The sequence below is a fragment of the Abramis brama genome (assembly GCF_963993115.1).
Source record: "Abramis brama genome assembly, chromosome: 1".
In the NCBI taxonomy this organism is placed as follows: Eukaryota; Metazoa; Chordata; class Actinopteri; order Cypriniformes; family Leuciscidae; genus Abramis; species Abramis brama.
In genome coordinates, this window is record NC_139963.1 from 71,818,953 (window position 1) to 71,837,465 (window position 18,513).

The following is an 18,513-nucleotide window of genomic DNA, read 5'->3' on the forward strand; positions in this document are numbered from 1 at the left end:
TTATCATCGCATCGCAGCCCTCTGAATCGAAATCGAATGGTGAGGTGCCTAGAGATTCATACCCCTAATGCTTGAATCATCTCCACAATGTAGTTTAGTTCTGTTTGTTTTTCAACAGTATTTTGTTACAAAGAAAACGTCTCAGGTTACGACTGTAACCCTAGTTCCCTGAGAAGGGAACGAGACGCTGCGTCGATGATGCTTTCGGAACGCCCCTGTTTGATTACGTCTGAAGCACGTATGTCAACTAGTCCATTGGAAAGAAGGATCGTCATGGGCGGGTAAAGGATGAAAGCAACCGGCGCTAGCTTCGAGAGCCGAAGCAAAGTCGATCACAGGGATGCAGGAAGTATGTGCAGGGCGACGCAGCGTATCGTTCCCTTCTCAGGGAACTAGGGTTACAGTCGTAACCTGAGATTTTCTCTTTCGAGGGAACTCGCACTGCGTCAATGGAACTTCTTTGGGAACAATACCCAAATACTTCTTTGGGTATTCTTGTTCCCTTCTTTGGGAACAAGAATACCCAATACGCCATACTTAGAAATTGCCTGTATGTAAAACTGTCGGCAATCTATGTCCAGCGTCCAGGTCCAGGCTATAATATCTCACAAATGTGAGCGGCGAGGACCAACCCGCCGCATCACAAACTTCTCGAAGGGAAGAGATAGATGGGGAGATGGGGAAGAAATATAGCCTCAACTATCCACTTGCTGATTGTCTGCTTAGAGGCTGGAAGACCCTTCTTGGGTGATCCAAAGCAGACAAACAACTGATCTGATTTTCTCCACGGGGCAGCCCTGTGGACATAAGTATCCAGTGCTCACACTGGACACACAAGATTCAGTTTTTCCTGGTCCGAAGAAGCAAACAGAGGAGGACAGAAAACCTGCAGCACAATAGGCCTCGGAATATTGGTCGGCACCTTAGGGACGTATCCCTGCTTAGGGTATAAGAATGCCTTGACCATCCTGGGTGAAAACTCAAGGCAGGTGGGAGAAACCGATAGGGCCTGAAGGTCTCCAACTCTTTTGAGGGACGAAATAGCTAGAAGAAAGATGGTCTTGAAAGTCAGAAATTTTTCTGAGACTGAATCTAGGGGCTTGAATTGAGTCCCTGACAGGCCTTCCAAAACTATTGCCAAGTCCCAAGCCGGCACCCTAGGGTGAGTTGCTGGCCTCAGCCTCAAGGTGCCACGAAGGAAACGTATGACCAGGGGGTCTCGACCCAAAGATGTACCACCCACCGGGGCGTGGAAAGCCGCAATAGCTGTCACGTAGACCTTTAAGTTGCAACCTGATGCGAAGCGATCTTGCAGAAACTCAAGTACTGTTACAGAACAGTTAAATGGATCCCGCTGATACTGGTGGCACCAGGAAGTAAAAACTCTCCACTTTAGTGCATATAATTTCCTCGTAGCTGGAGCTCTGGAGTTTAGGATGGTCTCAACAACCTCAGTTGAAAGACCAATCGCTATGAGTAGGGCCCCCTCAGAGGCCAAATCTATAGTTTATAAATATCTGGCTGGGGGTGAAATATTGTGCCCCCTGCCTGAGACAGAAGATCTCTCCTGATCGGGATCTCCAAGGGAGGGCCATCGAGGAGATGAATTGGATCCGCAAACCAAATTCGGCTCAGCCAGCATTGTGCTACTTGCAGTAAGCTTATTCCGTCCTGGCGGACTCTCTCCAGAACTCCTGGGAGCAGAGCAACAGGGGGAAATGCGTACAGACGTATTCTCGGCCACATCTGCACCATAGCGTCTAGCCCCAGGGGGGCTTAGTGAGTGAGGGAAAACCATAGTGGACAGTGTGTCGTGTATTGAGACGCAAACAAATCCTCTTCTGCTTGGCCGTAAAATTCCCATATTTGCTCCACCGCGGAGGAAATGGAGTGGAGTCTCTAGTCCCCTGGCCTCAGCCCCTGCCTTGACAGGGTGTCTGCTCCTATATTCTGCCCCCCTGGGATATACACTGCCCTCAGAGAGAGTATTTTCCCTAAGGACCACAGGAGGATCTGGTGTGCCAGTTTGCAGAGTGGACGCGAACGCAGACCCCCCTCACGATTTATGTTAAAAAAAACACCAATGTGTTGTCTGTACGGACAAGCACATGATGGCCTCTCAGGTCTGGGAGGAAATGTCTCAACGCATTGAAGACTGCCATCATTTCCAGGCAGTTTATGTGCCAAAAGAGATGATGACTCCTCCACAGACCCTGAGCTGAGCAGCCTTCCATTACCGCTCTCATATTTTTATGAGGGAAACATCTGTCGAGATAGCAACTCAATGGCAAAGAGCTCCCAACACTGGGCCCTGGGATAGGAACTAATGTTTCCTCCATATAACCAAGGAGCGGAGACACCACCACGTGATCTTGATCGTACGAAGTGGGTTTCCCCTCAGGGAGAACCCTCTCTCAAACTGTTTCACAGTCCGTGACTGGCCTAGCTTCAACTCTTTTGTGGCTGTGAGGATAGTAGCTACACGAACGGGCAATAGTCTGGCTCGCATCGTGAGTGAATCCCTTACCACACCAAGGAAAGTGGTTCTCTGTAGTGGAGAAAGTACACTCTTCTTGGCATTGAGTCTCAATCCCAATTTCTTCATGTGAGCAAGGATGACATCTCGATGCCGAACCGCTAACTGCTCTCAGACTGAATGGAAGCACCCGGTATTGGTATTCTTTGCCCCCGAAAGAAAACCTCAGGAACTTCCTGTGTCGAGGGAGGATGGAGACATGGAAGTAGGCGTCTTTTAGATCCATCTTGACAAACCAGTCCTCAGATCTGATTTGAGTCACGATCTGTTTGAGTGTGAGCATCTTGAACTTGAGTTTCTCGATTGCACAATTCAACAGACGAAGTTCTAAGCTGGGACGCAACCCCCCCCCCCCATCCCATCCTTTTTTGGAACAATGAAATAGTGTCTGTAAAACCCAGATTTTCTGTTGGGCGAGTACACCAACTCTATTGCTCCTTTCGTTAATAGAGACTCTACTTGTTCCATTACCAGAGCCTGCTCGGGATGTACTAACGTGGGTAGCACCCCATTGTACCGAGGTGGAGGAGAACCAAACTGGATTCTGTAACCATTCCCTATTATCAGCAGGACCCAAAGAGATTTATTCAGCAGATACTTCCACTCTGTCAGAAAATCTACTAAGGGTACCAGTCTCTCGAGTGTTACTGTAACAGCCATTTCGGTGACCTGAAGCATACTGGCAGGAAACAACCAAACTGACTGTTTTTGAACCCCCCTCAGAGGGAGTGAGTCTGATGCAGCGTCGAGTTGATGCTGAGCCAAAAGCTGGAGACTGCTGCGCCCCGAGGCACCAAGGGTGGCGTGGTTGGCAGAGCGGTCCCCGAAGTGGAACAGGCACCGTATACTGAGGTGAACACCGCTCCATCCCGGTTGGTGCTGTCCTCAACGGTCTAACGCACGTGGCATCAGGACCGCTTCTGAGCCGAAGCCTTCTTAGCCATAAGAACAGTCCTCAGATCCGGCTTTGGCTTAGAATACTTCAGCTGAGAGTGTTGGCTCAGCTGCCATGACTCTCTTTTTGTTGTGCGTGATATGAGGATCTTGGCTAGGGATGCTCAATGCCCAGCATCCCCAGGGGGCTGGACCTGGCGTGGGAGAAATTTCTTGAAAGCCTCTGATTATTTTTTGGTGTCTTGAAATCTTTCAACAACCATGTTGACTGCGTCGTCAAAGAGACCAGAAGGAGAAATAGGAGCATCTAACAGAAACGCCCAATCTTTCTCCTTTATTTCTGTTGGTGTCTCTCAGTAGCTACAAGGGCTGCCATAGACCACCCATGTGTGGTCTCATTCGTAGCCCTGAGAGACAGATCTGTGGCCCGACAAAGTTCACGAATTTTGTCGGTACCCACTCTCTCACTATTATCCAGATCCCCCAACAGGTCTGCCTGATAAGCCTGAAGCACTGCCATAGTGTGAAGACAGGCTCCGGCTTGACCTGCTGTCGTATAAACGAGGGCAAGGAGAAGCACACGACTTGAATAACTAACTTGAATTCGCCAGAATTTAGATAAGGATGTGACAGACAAACAATAAATATAACAGACAGTTTTGACACAGAGCGCTTTGCTGAGGCACATAAGCTAGTGCCGGTTGCACCGGATGTGCTTTTTATCCTTTCCTGGTCATGACGTCACCCGTCTGTGACGTTTATTCTTTCCATTGGACTAGTTGACATACGTGCTTCAGACGTAATCACGCGGGGGCGTTCCCAAAGCGTCATCGATGCAGCACAAGTTCCTTCAGAAAAAGGGAACAGAAGTGTTAGCCTTTAGCTTTTTATTTGGTGTTCCGTTTATACAGGTATTTCAAATGTTATTTAATACAAATATTTTTTTCCCCGCAAAATATATATTTTTCCACTCCTGCACATCATCGGTGAAGCTCCTCCCACAGCAATTACATCACCAGTGAAGCTCCTCCCACTGCAATCACATCATCAGTGAAGCTCCTCCCACAGTAATTCAGCAATAAATGCTGTAAATTCCCATCAGCTACAAGTGAAGACAAGCATGAAAGCATCAGGAAGAGCTGAAATCTGCAAAGTTTATTAAAGAGGACAGTGAGAACATGAGTGATCCAGAACCCTGCAGAATGAAACACACTGAAGATCCTGAAGAACAAAGAGGTTGGTGTTTATTCTTCATTCATTCATGAGGCTGAAGAACATTCATGTTAGAAACATTCAAGCACTTCATCAGATGCATGTGAAGTGAACGGAAGGAGAAGTTTAGTGTGCATGGCCCTTAATTAAAATGTTTTAGGAGTTTTTAACATAATTAAATATCAAAAAGTTGGTGTCAAAATATGCCAATATTGTGTATTTTAATTTTCATATCATGTTAGATAAGCGTGACATTGATCAAACATATTTAATAGTTCTCACTATAGAAACATGGGATTTGTGCCTATAATGTTTTAAAATAATAACTGGAAGATCAGTGTACCTCATTCAGGGAAAGTTTTAGGAATGGATAATTTATAAAAGACAAATTATTGTAATATTTTATAGCAGTTGTCTGTTACATCTGGTATAATTTTAATATCCATTCACTCCATATTTCTCTCTTTGAACTATTTTGAAAAAAAAAAAAAGTTTTTCTTTCATTTCAGACCCGATGGAAGAGAGTGAGGAGAGTGAAGAACTGAGTGAAGTGGAGGAGGAGAGTGAAGAACTGAGTGAAGTGAAGGAGGAGAGTGAAGAACTGAGTGAAGTGAAGGAGGAGAGTGAAGAACTGATAGAAGTGAAGGAGGAGAGTGAAGAACTGAGTGAAGTGAAGGAGGAGAGAGAAGAACCGAGTGAAGTGAAGGAGACTGAAGAACCGAGTGAAGTGAAGGAGGAGACTGAAGAACTGAGTGAAGTGAAGGAGGAACATCATGTCAAACCTGGAGGAAAACCTTTGAGTCGCTCAAAGACTAAAAAGACATTTTTAAAGAAAAGAAGAGCCAAGAAATCTTTCACCTGCACTCAGTGTGGAAAGAGTTTCACAGGCAAACAAAGTCTTGAGCGTCACATGATGATCCACACCGGATGGAAGCCGTTCACATGTGATCAATGCAGAAAGAGTTTCAGGCAATCAGCAAACCTTAATGTTCACATGAGGATCCACACCGGAGAAAAGCCGTTCACATGTGATCAGTGTGGAAAGAGTTTCACATACGAATATAATCTTGATGTTCACAAGAGAATCCACACTGGAGAGAAGCCGTTCACATGTGATCAGTGTGGAAAGAGCTTTACAACCAAACGAAGTTTTGATGCTCACATGAGAATCCACACCGGAGAGAAGCCGTTCACATGTGATCAGTGTGGGAAGAGTTTCAGGCAATCAGCAAACCTTAATGTTCACATGAGGATCCACACCGGAGAGAAGCCGTTCACATGTGATCAGTGCGGCAAAACATTTCTCTGTGTATCAAACCTGAAGTCACACCTGGCAGTTCATACGAAGGAGAAGCCGCATTCATGTTCTGTGTGTGGAAAGAGTTTTTCACTGCAGCAATATTTACATAAACATGAGAAAACTCACACTGGAGTGAGAGAGTACATGTGCTTTGAGTGTGAGAAGACTTTCACTGAACCAAGCAAGTTAAAAGAGCACCAGAGAGTTCACACTGGAGAAAAACCTTACAAGTGTTCACACTGTGACAAGAGATTCAGTCAGTCATCACATCTGAAAAGACATGAGAGGATCCACAATGGAGAGAAGCCTTACATGTGTTCACACTGTGACAAGAGATTCAGTCGATCAGAACAACTGAAAAGACATGAGATGATCCACACTAGAGAAAAACCTTACAAGTGTTCACACTGTGACAAGAGATTCAGCCGATCAGAGCATCTGAGATCACATGTGATGTTCCACACTGGAGAGAAGCCACACACTTGTGATCAGTGTGGACAGAGTTTCTCTTTTAAAAGTGAACTGAAGCGACATGAGAGGATCCACACTAGAGAAAAACCTTACAAGTGTTCACACTGTGACAAGAGATTCAGTCGATCAGAGCATCTGAGATCACATGAGAGGATCCACACTGGAGAGAAGCCGCACACTTGTGATCAGTGTGGAAAGAGTTTCTCTTTTAAAAGTGAACTGAAGCGACACCTGAAGATCCATGCAGTGGAGAAACCACATATCCTCAGTCTGAGATCACAGTAAGTAGATCTGACCTGTTTCAGGTCAAGAATATAAAAGGACATTAAACTAATTTAAATTGTTTGACGTTGAACTTTCTTGATTTTGTCATTTTAGACATTCACGCTGGGCTGGAATATTCAACCGCTAATGATGCAATGCTTTTTTTTTTCAGATAATATTTCTACTATTTAATTTGCCATTTTAAAGACAAGTGCTGACCAGATATAAACTTTGAGCTGCTGCAGATTCACATTTAAGAGCATTTGGTGGCATTAGTGAAACCAGCATTAAATATTAGCATTTCAAAAAAAAATAAAAAAAATATTCAGTTTGTGAAAAGAGTTCAAAAAAAAGTTACAATACTGTTTAAAATATTCAGTTTGGGGAAAAAAAACTTTAAATTAATAGTTACAATACTGTTTAAAATATTCAGTTTGTGAAAAAAAACTTTAAATTAATAGTTACAATACTGTTTAATAAAAAATAAGCATTTCATGTACAAGTAATAAGCATTCATGAACTACACTCTAAAAAACACTAGATTAAAAACAACCCATTTTGGGTTGTTTATTGACCAAAATATGCTGTGACTGACTCCATAACATGTCCATAACCTGTGTGTTTCAGTGCAGAAGGCCTTTACTACAGAAGATGAACTGAAAGACCACCAGAAAATTCACACTGGAGAAGAAGGCCATAACACTTTTAAGAGAGATGTGATTCTGATATTAATTTTTAACTTGTTCTTCATTGTTTTTCATTAGAACATCTAGTTTCTCTTCCACTTCTACTCTCCCATGCAAACGCAAGATATACTTTCATGTATCTTTGAAACTGGACACTTCTCTTCTTCTCTTCTTCTCTTGAGATGCTTTGGCTCTTATAAGTCAGTAAAAAGAGAGAGATCTGTCTCATTCACTTTTACTTAATGTTTGTATTTGCTATGTAATGATTGATTAAACTCTTTACTCATTTTATCAACATCTCATTGTTATTGTCCATTTTCATATTTTCTGCTGATTCTGCTTGAATTAGTTATTTTAGTTCTGAAAGTCATGAAGTATCCTGATATGATTGCTTTTTGAGCTTTCCATGTTTTGCCCCCTCTACGAGGCACCTCTATGCGTTGAAGTGGAACCTGTTCTTAGGTTGGTGTTCTTCCCGCCGGGAAGACCCCCGAACTTGCCCGATTAGAGTCGTGCTTTCCTTCCTGCAAGATGGGTTGGAGCGAAGGCTGTCTCCCTCCACCCTCAAAGTGTATGTTGCCACAATAGCCGCACATCACAATGCAGTAGAAGGTAAGTAATTGGGAAAGCACGACCTGATCATCGGATTCCTTAAGGGTGCCAGGAGGCTAAATCCGCCTCGTAATCCGCACCCCGCTGCCCCCAGAGGAGGCAGACCCAGCCCTAGTTTTTCTCTGTCCATCTGCGCTCTGTGTTGTTACGTGGACAGAACGCAAAGCTTCAGGACCTCAGATCAGCTCTTGTCTGTTACAGAGGCCAGCAGAAGGGGAAGGCTGTCTCCAAGCAGAGGTTAGCCCATTGGCTAGTGGATGCTATCGTTCGGGCTTATGATTCCCAGGACGCGCCTTGTCCACCCAGGTTGAGGGTATTCTCTACTAGGAGTGTTGCCTCCTCCTGGGCTTTGGCTCAAGGCACCTCGCTGACAGACATCTGTAGAGCTGCGGGCTGACTGGACACCATTTGGCTCCTCAGCGAAAAGTGTTTGTGTATGCGCTTGCTTCCGCCTTTATACCCGCACTGGTAGGCGGGCCGCGGAATGCAAATCTTGCATGCCATTGTTCATTGGCTCGGTTTAATTCACTCGAAGGCAATTGGTCTCCCTAGCGTGATCCCAATTCGTTGGAAACTCCTCTGACAAGACGTCTCCGTTCCCTACTCAGGGAACGAGGGTTACTATACGTAACCGAGACGATCTGCTGAAAACACTCTTTATTTCATGACAATAGTTCCTGTTTTCACCTCATTTATTATGCTAATGTGTTCAGATCTCCGGTAACTTTACACTTAAAGCTCATTTCATTGGTGTCAGCAGACTGAGAGTATTTGTTGGTTACTCATTTATTTCTGTCTTTATGATTTTAACTGTTTTTCTTACCATTATATTTGGAAGAATTTAAATTAATTATATTCTTTTCTATAGTTCTAGATACCTGTATTTTAATGAAGAAGCAGAATAATATTATAATTAGTAATAAAAATAATTAAAAATAAAGAATGAATTGGCATCAGTTACTGTACGATAAATAAATAGACGCTTAGAAGTGTCATTAATTATAAAAACAAACTCAGTAATTGATATTTTTGATTTTGGTAGATCAGCTCCTCCCACACTGGAATACATCATCAGTGAAGCTCCTCCCACTACATTCACATCATCAGTGAAGCTCCTCCCACACTGGAATTCTTTCAAAAGTGAAGCTCTTCCCACTGCAATCACATCATCGGTGAAGCTCCGCCCACAGTAATTCTACAATAAATGCTGTAAATTCCCATCAGCTACAAGGGAAGACGAGCATCAGAGCATCAGGAAGAGCTGAAATCTGCAAAGACTGAGTTTATTAAAGAGGACAGTGAGAACATGAGTGATCCAGAACCTTGCAGAATGAAACACGCTGAAGATCCTGAAGAACAAAGAGGTTGGTGTTTATTTTTCATTCATTCATGATGCTGAGGAACATTCATGTTAGAAACATTCAAGCACTTCATCACATTTAGATAAACAATTAAACAGTTAAACAATGAAATGGTACAGAATGTTCTGGGTTTTTTCAACAAATGGACAGTAAAGGGAGGTTTGAGAAATGTTTATATTGATTGTCAAGTCAAGTCACCTTTATTTATATAACGCTTTTAACCCTCTGATGTTCGACTCCGCCAGTCAGAGATCACAAAAATTAACATTAAAGAGGTGTGTGAACTCGCAAGTACGATGTCAGGCACTGTAATTTGCTCTGGCCCCCTTCCTGTTCGCAGGAGTGATGAGATAGTTAGTAGATTGTCCTCACTCAATCACTGGCTGTCCGAGTGGTGTCCGCAAAATAATATAGAATTCATAAACAATTGGAAAAGTTTTTGGGGCAGACCTGACCTGTTGAAAAGAGATGGTATTCATCCATCCTGGGATGGTGCTGCTCTTCTCTCTAGTAATATGGCACATAGTCTTAGAGCACAAACATGACAATCTGGGTCTCCGGTCACGAAGCAGACAGACTGGCTAAACTCGACCGTCTGCTAGCTGTCTCACGTCACCAAGGTCAGATAAATCCCATCACATAGAACCTCTTTCACCTAGATATCATCATATACAGACTGTGTCTGTTCCCCGAATTAGGACATACAAAAAACTCCTAAACCCTTTCAAGGGTAAAAATTTAATTGATGTTCAACAAATAAAAAACAGACATAATACGAATGAACAAATGATAAAGCTTGGGTTGCTGAATATTCGATCCCTTACTTCAAAAACAATCATTGTTAATGATATGATCACTGACTATAACCTAGATGTGCTGTGTTTGACAGAAACCTGGCTAAAACAGACAATTACATTACTTTAAATGAGTCCACCCCGCAAGATTACTGTTATAAACATGAACCTCGTCTGAAGGGCAAAGGGGGAGGTGTTGCTGTAATTTATAGTAATATCTTTTTTATTTATAGTAATAATTACTGAGAAGTCTTGTTTTAAATATAATTCTTTTGAAGTGTTGTTGCTAAATGTAACACTATCTAGTGTAAATGATAAATCACATTTAACTTTTGTGCTGGCTACTGTATACAGGCCACCAGGGCACCATACAGACTTTATCAAAGAATTTGCTGATTTTCTGTCAGAGTTAGTATTGGCTGCAGATAAAGTCCTAATTGTTGGTGATTTTAATATACACGTGGATAACGAAAAAGACGCATTGGGATTGGCATTTAAAGACATTCTGAACTCTAGTGGAGTTAGACAACACGTGTCAGGACCTACTCATTGTCGTAATCATACTCTAGATCTAATATTATCACACGGAATAAATGTTGATGCCGTTGAAATTCTGCAGCAGAGCGATGACATCTCAGATCATTATCTAGTGTTGTGTAAACTTCATTTAGCCAAGGCTGCAAAGTCGACTCCATGTTACAAATATGTTTGACCTATCAATTCTGCCACTAAAGATTGCTTTATCAATAATCTTCCTAATCAGTTTCATCATCTCAGCATCCCAGATAGCTTAGAAGAACTTGATACTGCGACAGAAACTTTTAACTCTCTCTTTTCCAGCACTTTAGACACAGTTGCTCCGTTGCGCTTAAAGAAGATTAAAGAAAATAGTCCAATGCCGTGGTACAACGAGCACAGTCAGGCCCTTAAGAGAGCAGCCAGAAAAATGGAACACAACTGGAAGAAAACAAAACTAGAGGTATTTCGCATTTCATGGAAGAAGAGCTCGATTACTTACAGAGAGGCTGTAAAAGCTGCTAGATCTGCCTATTTTTTTAACCCTATTAGAAGAAAAGAAACATAATCCTAGGTATTTATTTGAAACAGTGGCTTAACTAACGAAAAAGAAAGCTTCAAGCACCGAAGTTTCCAAGCAACACAGCAGTAATGACTTTATGAACTTCTTCACTTAAAAGATTGATAATATCAGGGACAAAATTATAACTATGCAACCGTCTACTACAGTATCACATCAGGGAGTGCATTGTAGTCTCCCTAAGGAAACATTTGATTCATTCGTTGCTATAGGAGAAGAAGAATTGACTAAACTCGTTAAATCATCTAAATCAACAACATGTATGTTAGACCCTATACCGACTAAGCTACTAAAAGAGATGCTTCCAGAGGTCATAGATCCTCTTCTTAATATCATTAATTCATCTTTGTCTCTAGGATACATACCAAAAAACTTTAAGCTGGCTATGATTAAACCGCTTGTTAAAAAAACGCAACTTGATCCTACAGAATTAGTCGATTACAGGCTGATCTCAAATCTACCTTTTCTGTCAAAGATATTAGAAAAAGCAGTATCTTCACAACTGTGTTCCTTTCTTGAAAGAAATGATATCTGCGAGGATTTCCAGTCCGGGTTTAGACCGTACCATAGTACTGAGACTGCCCTCATTAGAGTCACAAATAATTTGCTCTTATCATCCGATCGTGGTTGTATCTCGCTATTAGTGTTACTCGATCTTAGTGCTGCATTTGACACCATTGACCACAACATTATTTTAAATAGACTAGAAAACTATATTGGCATTAGTGGAATTGCACTAGCATGGTTTAAATCATACTTATCTGACCATTATCAGTTTGTAGCAGTAAATGAAGAGATGTCTCATCGATCAGAAGTTCAGTATGGCGTACCACAAGGCTCAGTACTAGGACCGCTGCTGTTCACTCTGTACATGCTACCATTACGAGATATCATTAGGAAACATGGATTTAGCTTCCACTGTTATGCTGATGATACTCAGCTGTATATTTATTCAAAACCTAACGAAACTTTCCAATTCACTAAATTAACAGAATGCATAGCTGATATAAAAAATTGGATGACTCGTAATTTTCTACTACTAAATTCGGAAAAAACAGAGATTCTAATTATTGGACAAAAAACTTCCTCACGTAATAACCTAGAATACTGTCTAACACTTGATGGCTGCTCTGTTAAGTCTTCGTCGTCGGTTAGGAACCTGGGTGTGCTCTTTGATACCAATCTTTCATTTGAAAGTCACGTGTCTAGTATCTGTAAAACCGCATTTTTCCATCTTAAAAATATATCTAAATTACGCCATATGCTTTCATTGACAAATGCGGAACAGTTAGTTCATGCGTTCATGACCTCAAGGCTAGATTATTGTAATGCTCTACTGGGTGGTTGCCCTGCACGCTTAATAAACAAACTACAGCTAGTTCAAAACGCAGCAGCTCGAGTTCTTACCAGAACCAGGAAGTATGATCATATTAGCCCAGTTCTGTCAACACTGCATTGGCTCCCTATTAAACATCGCATCAATTTTAAAATATTGCTGATTACTTACAAAGCACTAAATGGTTTAGCTCAACAGTACTTGAGCGAGCTCTTAACGTATTATAGTCCTTCACGTCTATTGCGATCTAAAAATTCCAGCCAGTTGATAATACCTAGAATATCAAAATCGACTGCTGGCGGTAGTTCCTTCTCCTATTTAGCACCAAAACTCTGGAACAGTCTTCCTACCATTGTCCAGGAAGCAGACACACTCTTGTCAGTTCAAAGGCTGCATAGATTAGGTCAGCTGGAACTGGGAACACTTCCCATAAATCCTGATGTACTCGTTACATCATAAGAAGAATGGCATCTACGCTAATTTTAGTGTCTTTGTTTATCCCGAGGTTTTCCTGCAGCCTGCCGTATCCAGATCTGACGAAGGACCTTCGCCTGGACCCGATGTCAACGCAGTGCTGAAGTGCCAACTAGTCTCTCCCTATGGAGGATCCCTTTACCACTCTACAGATAAAGCGTAGTCGGAAAACTCAATTCGCGTACCTACCCCGAATTGATAAAATAAAATAAAATTCTGTATCAAAATTAAAAGGAAACACCAGTACTTTGTTTTAGGCTTGGTTTGTAGGGAATTCCAAACCTGCGCACATATATTCAAACACGCATAACTATAGAACCAATTCTTAATGCGCACGTGAACGCCATCAGCGTTTATCACAGGTTCGCGTTTAAAGTCTGTGTAGAGAGAATGGTGTCGTCTTAGCGGCCCTAATTTAATAACAAATGATCGTTGCGACGGAAGCGAATCAATCAAAACTAACTTTAGCTGGAAAATATCTTTATTAAAGAACCGCTATGAAGCCAAAACAATCTTACCTTAAATTATACGTTTATCTCTGTAAAGCAGCTTTGAAACAATCTACATTGAGATGACTTGACTTGACTTGACAACTTCAGCCGAAGCTGTCAAAAGGCCGGTACATGAAGAACATAGCTAACGTTACCACAAAACTGAGTAGCCTTATAACATTTTACCAATCGAACAGACGCGGCTACAACATTATACGCCACACAATTTCGCCTAGCCTATCTGACAATTTTGGGTTCAAACACGCCCTGCACACCACACATACTGAACAGTGTTAAATTTGAAAAATACTGTTCGATAAAACTGCTTGGTTTGTTACCACAGTTATCTGTGTGTTTCCTCAGTGATGAAGTTCCACATTTGCGGCTATCCAACACGAAATGCAGCAAAGCCTTTCACAATATTGTTTTCTTCAGATAACTCCAAATTTCTCCCACACACTGGACTTGATTTTTGATGACGTATTGTCGACAACTTTACAGTCTCCACTAGCTATTCTTTTCTTCAACTCCTCAGCATCCATCTCGACGACTGCAGATTGCGCGCGCGGTTATGATGAATTTTTAAAAGTGAAAATAGGTATAGAGACTCCTGGAAGGGCGTGGGCAAAAAAAAAAACTGATGTGAATTTTAAATTATTTTATAAACTTGAAATACAGGCATATTTTTATAGATGTGTTCCTAAAAATATGCATATATTTTTACGTTTTCATGTGATTGTTTTAAACCTGTGTTTAGCCCCTGTATCCGATACAGTTGGATATTTTTCACCAGTTTGAGCAAAATTTGAGGGTCACCTGTCGGGTACCCAAACCCGTGCAGGACTCTGGAACTCAGTGCATGGAAAAGTCTAGTGTGAACGGCCATTAATAATTAAAATGTTTTTAGTCAAATAAATATAAATCTTAAAGATGGTGTCAAAATATGGCAGTATTGTATATTTTAATGTTAATATCATGTTAGATAATTGTGTCATTGATCAAATATATTTAATAGTTCTTGCTAAAGAAACATGGGATTCGTGCCTATAATGTTTTGAAGATAATAATTGGAAGATAAATTTACCTCATTCATGGAAAGTTTCAAAGACATATTTATAAAAAGGCATCAAATTATAATATTTTATAGCAGTTTTCTACTTTCTACTATTACATCAGGGCTCACTTTCATGTCCTTCACTTTATATTTCTCTCTTTGAATTATTTTGATGTACTGAAAATTAAATGTAATCTTTTTTTTCTTTCATGTCAGGTCTGATGGAAGTGAAGGAGGAGAGTGAAGAACTGAGTGAAGTGAAGGAGGAGAGTGAAGAACTGAGTGAAGTGAAGGAGGAGAGTGAAGAACTGAGTGAAGTGGAGGAGGAGCATCATGTCAAACCTGGAGAAAAACCTTTGAGTCTCTCAAAGACTAAAAAGACATTTTTAAAGAAAAGAAGAGCCAAGAAATCTTTCACCTGCACTCAGTGTGGAAAGAGTTTCACAACCAAACAATGTCTTGAGATTCACATGAGGGTCCACACCGGAGAGAAGCCATTCTCATGTGATCAGTGCGGGAATAGTTTCAGTCAATCAGCAAACCTTCATGTTCACATGAAGATCCACACTGGAGAGAAGCCGTTCTCATGTGATCAGTGTGGCAAAACATTTCTTAGGGCATCAGAGCTGAAGTCACACCTGACAGTTCATATGAAGGAGAAGCCGCATTCATGTTCTGTGTGTGGAAAGAGTTTTTCACTTCTGCTAACTTTACATAAACATGAGAAAATTCACACTGCTGTGAGAGAGTACATGTGCTTTGAGTGTGAGAAGACTTTTGCTACAGCAAGCAATTTAAAACTGCACCAGAGAATCCACACTGGAGAACAACCTTACAAGTGTTCACACTGTGACAAGAGATTCAGTCAGTCATCATCTCTGAAAAAACATGAGAGGATCCACACTGGAGAAAAACCTTACAAGTGTTCACACTGTGACAAGAGATTCAGTCAGTCAGCAAATCTGAAAACACATGAGAGGATCCACAGCAGAGAGAAGTCGCACACGTGTGATCAGTGTGGGACGAGTTTCTCCTTTAAAACTCACCTGAAGCGACACATGAAGATCCATGCAGTGGAGAAACCACTTAAGCACAGTCTGAGATCACAGTAAGTAGTTTATTTTCATGTGCTGAGCAACAAAGTCTCTTCTGTGTAAGTTAGCTACACATCACCCTATAGCCAAATATCTCCTCTCCACCTATAGACGGTGTGTGGTGAGCACAGGACACTTTGTTGATTGATTGATATCTATTAACTCGTGTTCAACCAACAGGAATGTCTAATTTGTCAGTTCGGATCAATGCAAAAAAACACAAATTCGCTCTCTGACAGTAGATGGCGCTCATTGAAAAAGCAGAAATACAGCACTACACAGGGCTCTAGACCAGTGTTTACCAACCTTTTTTCAGTCAAGGCACCCTTTGAAAATTAACAAAAAATGTGTGGCACCCTAAACTAGTGTTGTCACGATACTACTTTGATACTATACCTTGAAATGTATAAATTTTCAATACCACAGGGAAGAACTGCCGTATAGGCCTACTGTCATATAGATATTTTTAATATTATAAAAAAAAATTGTCCATCCATTTAAAGTCTAGGAAATCATTAATTTCTTCTGAAGAGATCACTTTACATGATAACATATTTAAAGGGCACCTATTATGCAAAATTCACTTTTACATGGTATTTGAACATAAATGTGTGTTGGCAGTGTGTGAGCAAAACTACTCTAGAATGATAAAAATCCACCCAGTGTTTTTTTTACAATCTCAATAAATCATAAGCACCGTCTCAGAATGAGCTGTTCTCAGATTCGGCGCAATGTGACGTAGAATTGCACAGGCCCCGCCCACCAAGTTGATTGACACTTCAGTTTGAGCATAGACCCGCCCTGAGTGAGCTGGACACAGAGTCCACCATTGTTTCGACGCTTGAGCCGCTGTAGACAAGAATGTCTCCTAAGCGATTGAGGTGTTTTATTGTTGGATGTCAAGTCAAGTCAAGTTTATTTATATAGCGCTTTTCACAACACAGATTGTATCAAAGCAGCTTCACAGTATTAAATTAAAACAATACATCAATGTTTGTTTCTAGTGGAAAACGTACACGTTTGGTAATGCTGATCAATAGTATTGTTGATTGATTAATTAAATTAAATATCCCCAAAATTCCCCAACTGAGCCAAAGGCAACAGTGGCAAGGAACCAAAAAACTCCATCAAGTGACCTAATGGAGAAAAAAAAACCTTGGGAGAACCCAGGCTCAGTCGGGGGCCAGTTCTCCTCCGGCGTTTATGAACTAGAGGTCGGATTTAACTGTAAGATTAAAAGTATTATATGAATGCCTGGCTGCGTCTTTAATCTAGTTTTAAACTAGATGTAAGAATGAACATAGCAGTCTTCATTTACTCTCGTTGTTACTCGAGGATGGATCTGTACCAACTGTTCGTGATCCAGCTTACGGTCTCCGAAGCGACAGGACTAACGTTACTGACCACGGCAGAAATGAAAGTGAAAGTGCGCTCTTTGTGACAGCTCATCGAGTCGTTTTACGGATATAAGGTTTACCAGTTTATTTGGCACCCACTGAAAAGGTGTGTATATATTTGTTTACTGTTGTAACGAGTGTTTTGTGTACTTCGCTGTGTATGTTGTTCATAATGAAAGGGAGAGAGAGAGAGTTTATGGATAAGACTTTAATGCGCACTTTTTATACTGTGTTTATTCAGCTCTTACAGTGATTCTCTGGAGTAAAACTAAGGCTTCATCTTTTGAGTGATGTACAATAAACTTCACTGAACTCATCAGTATATTTTGGTCATCATTCGGACAGGGTCTGCCACAGCAGGCTTGTATTAATAGTGGATAAAAGCAGATGACAAATAAGTTATAACCGTAATTAAAGGAGAACTTGGTAACTTTTTTAACTTAATAAAACTGTCTAGAAATCATTTGGATAGCTAAACAACCTGTTTTTGTGATATTGGTGACTTTCCCCGCTCCCCCCAGCGTTCCCAGGCGGAAAACCAACCTTGCAACTTGGGGACTACCGGCAAGATAGAAATTGGAAGGTCTCGTGAGAAGCGAGAATGAGAACGAGAACGAGCGCGAAACACGAATTGCTTTACGGCAATTCGACATAAACACACTCGCATGTATGATGTATTACCAGATTACCCACCTCGGTAGACATAGCTCCACACGATACAGCTGGCTTGCTCCGATCAAAACAAACGCACATGAGCAGCGGTAGAGAGGGGGAGGAGGCCGCCGCAAGTGAGTTGTTTACGACCGCATTGTGAAATATACGCCCTCCCACAGCTGTAGGAGGAGCTCGTGGGGAAAACATGCGACAACAAAAGGGAAAATCAGCGAAGAAGTGACTAGAGTTCGCTCGAGTTGCCGAGTTCTCCTTTAAACTAAACTATACCTGTTCTACCTCAAAACAGCATATATTCTCTGGCTCTGTGGGCATTATTGTCCGACTCCGAGTCGAAAAGATCACCGCAACAGAGTTTCTGTTCTGATATTATCAGATGAGATTGTCGATGTCCTGTCCTGACTGAAGCGCGAGCTCATGAGGCTCCGCCCCCTGTGCGTGGAACCGCATCTCATTATCATTTAAAGGAGAAACACTAAAACAGCACGTTTTTCTGAGCCCCAAAAAATTACAATTTAAACATGCTGTAAAAAATTATCTGTTGGGTATTTTGAGCTAAAACTTCACATACACACTCTGGGGACATCAGAGACTTATTTTACATCTTGTGAAAAGAGTCATAATAGGTGCTCTTTAATTAAGGCTTTTATTCGTAAATAAACATTGCTCAATTACCATTGCAAATCTCACCTAAATGTTTGCTCACTCAGTGTATTTGTGTTTTTATATTGGGATAATTTTGTTATTATTGCACAAGATAGCTTGTTTT

The 18,513-nt window shown here is 41.4% G+C and overlaps 3 protein-coding genes across 5 annotated transcripts in view; 2 read left to right on the forward strand and 1 right to left on the reverse strand.

The window, feature by feature from the left end:
* The window catches only part of LOC311094753 (uncharacterized protein), a 113,047-nt gene extending 105,293 nt beyond the window's left edge, over nucleotides 1-7,754 (forward strand). Inside the window, exons 2-3 of the mRNA XM_084132915.1 lie at nucleotides 5,152-6,694; nucleotides 7,305-7,754. Of these exons, the coding sequence (XP_083989041.1) occupies nucleotides 5,152-6,694; nucleotides 7,305-7,332 (1,571 nt within the window). The 3' untranslated portion in view covers nucleotides 7,333-7,754. The remainder of the gene's footprint in view (nucleotides 1-5,151; nucleotides 6,695-7,304) is intronic.
* The window catches only part of LOC311094737 (uncharacterized protein), a 231,146-nt gene that overhangs the window by 180,645 nt on the left and 31,988 nt on the right, over nucleotides 1-18,513 (reverse strand). The gene's annotated exons all lie outside the window — the stretch shown is intronic.
* Nucleotides 1-18,513, forward strand: part of LOC311094936 (uncharacterized protein) — a 39,928-nt gene that overhangs the window by 14,677 nt on the left and 6,738 nt on the right. Inside the window, exons 2-3 of one of the 2 annotated variants that reach the window (XM_084133165.1) lie at nucleotides 9,018-9,339; nucleotides 14,798-15,689. In XM_084133165.1, coding sequence (XP_083989291.1) covers nucleotides 9,282-9,339; nucleotides 14,798-15,689 — 950 coding nt within the window. In that variant the 5' untranslated portion in view covers nucleotides 9,018-9,281. The remainder of the gene's footprint in view (nucleotides 1-9,017; nucleotides 9,340-14,797; nucleotides 15,690-18,513) is intronic. The other variant, XM_084133166.1, reaches the window with a different exon arrangement.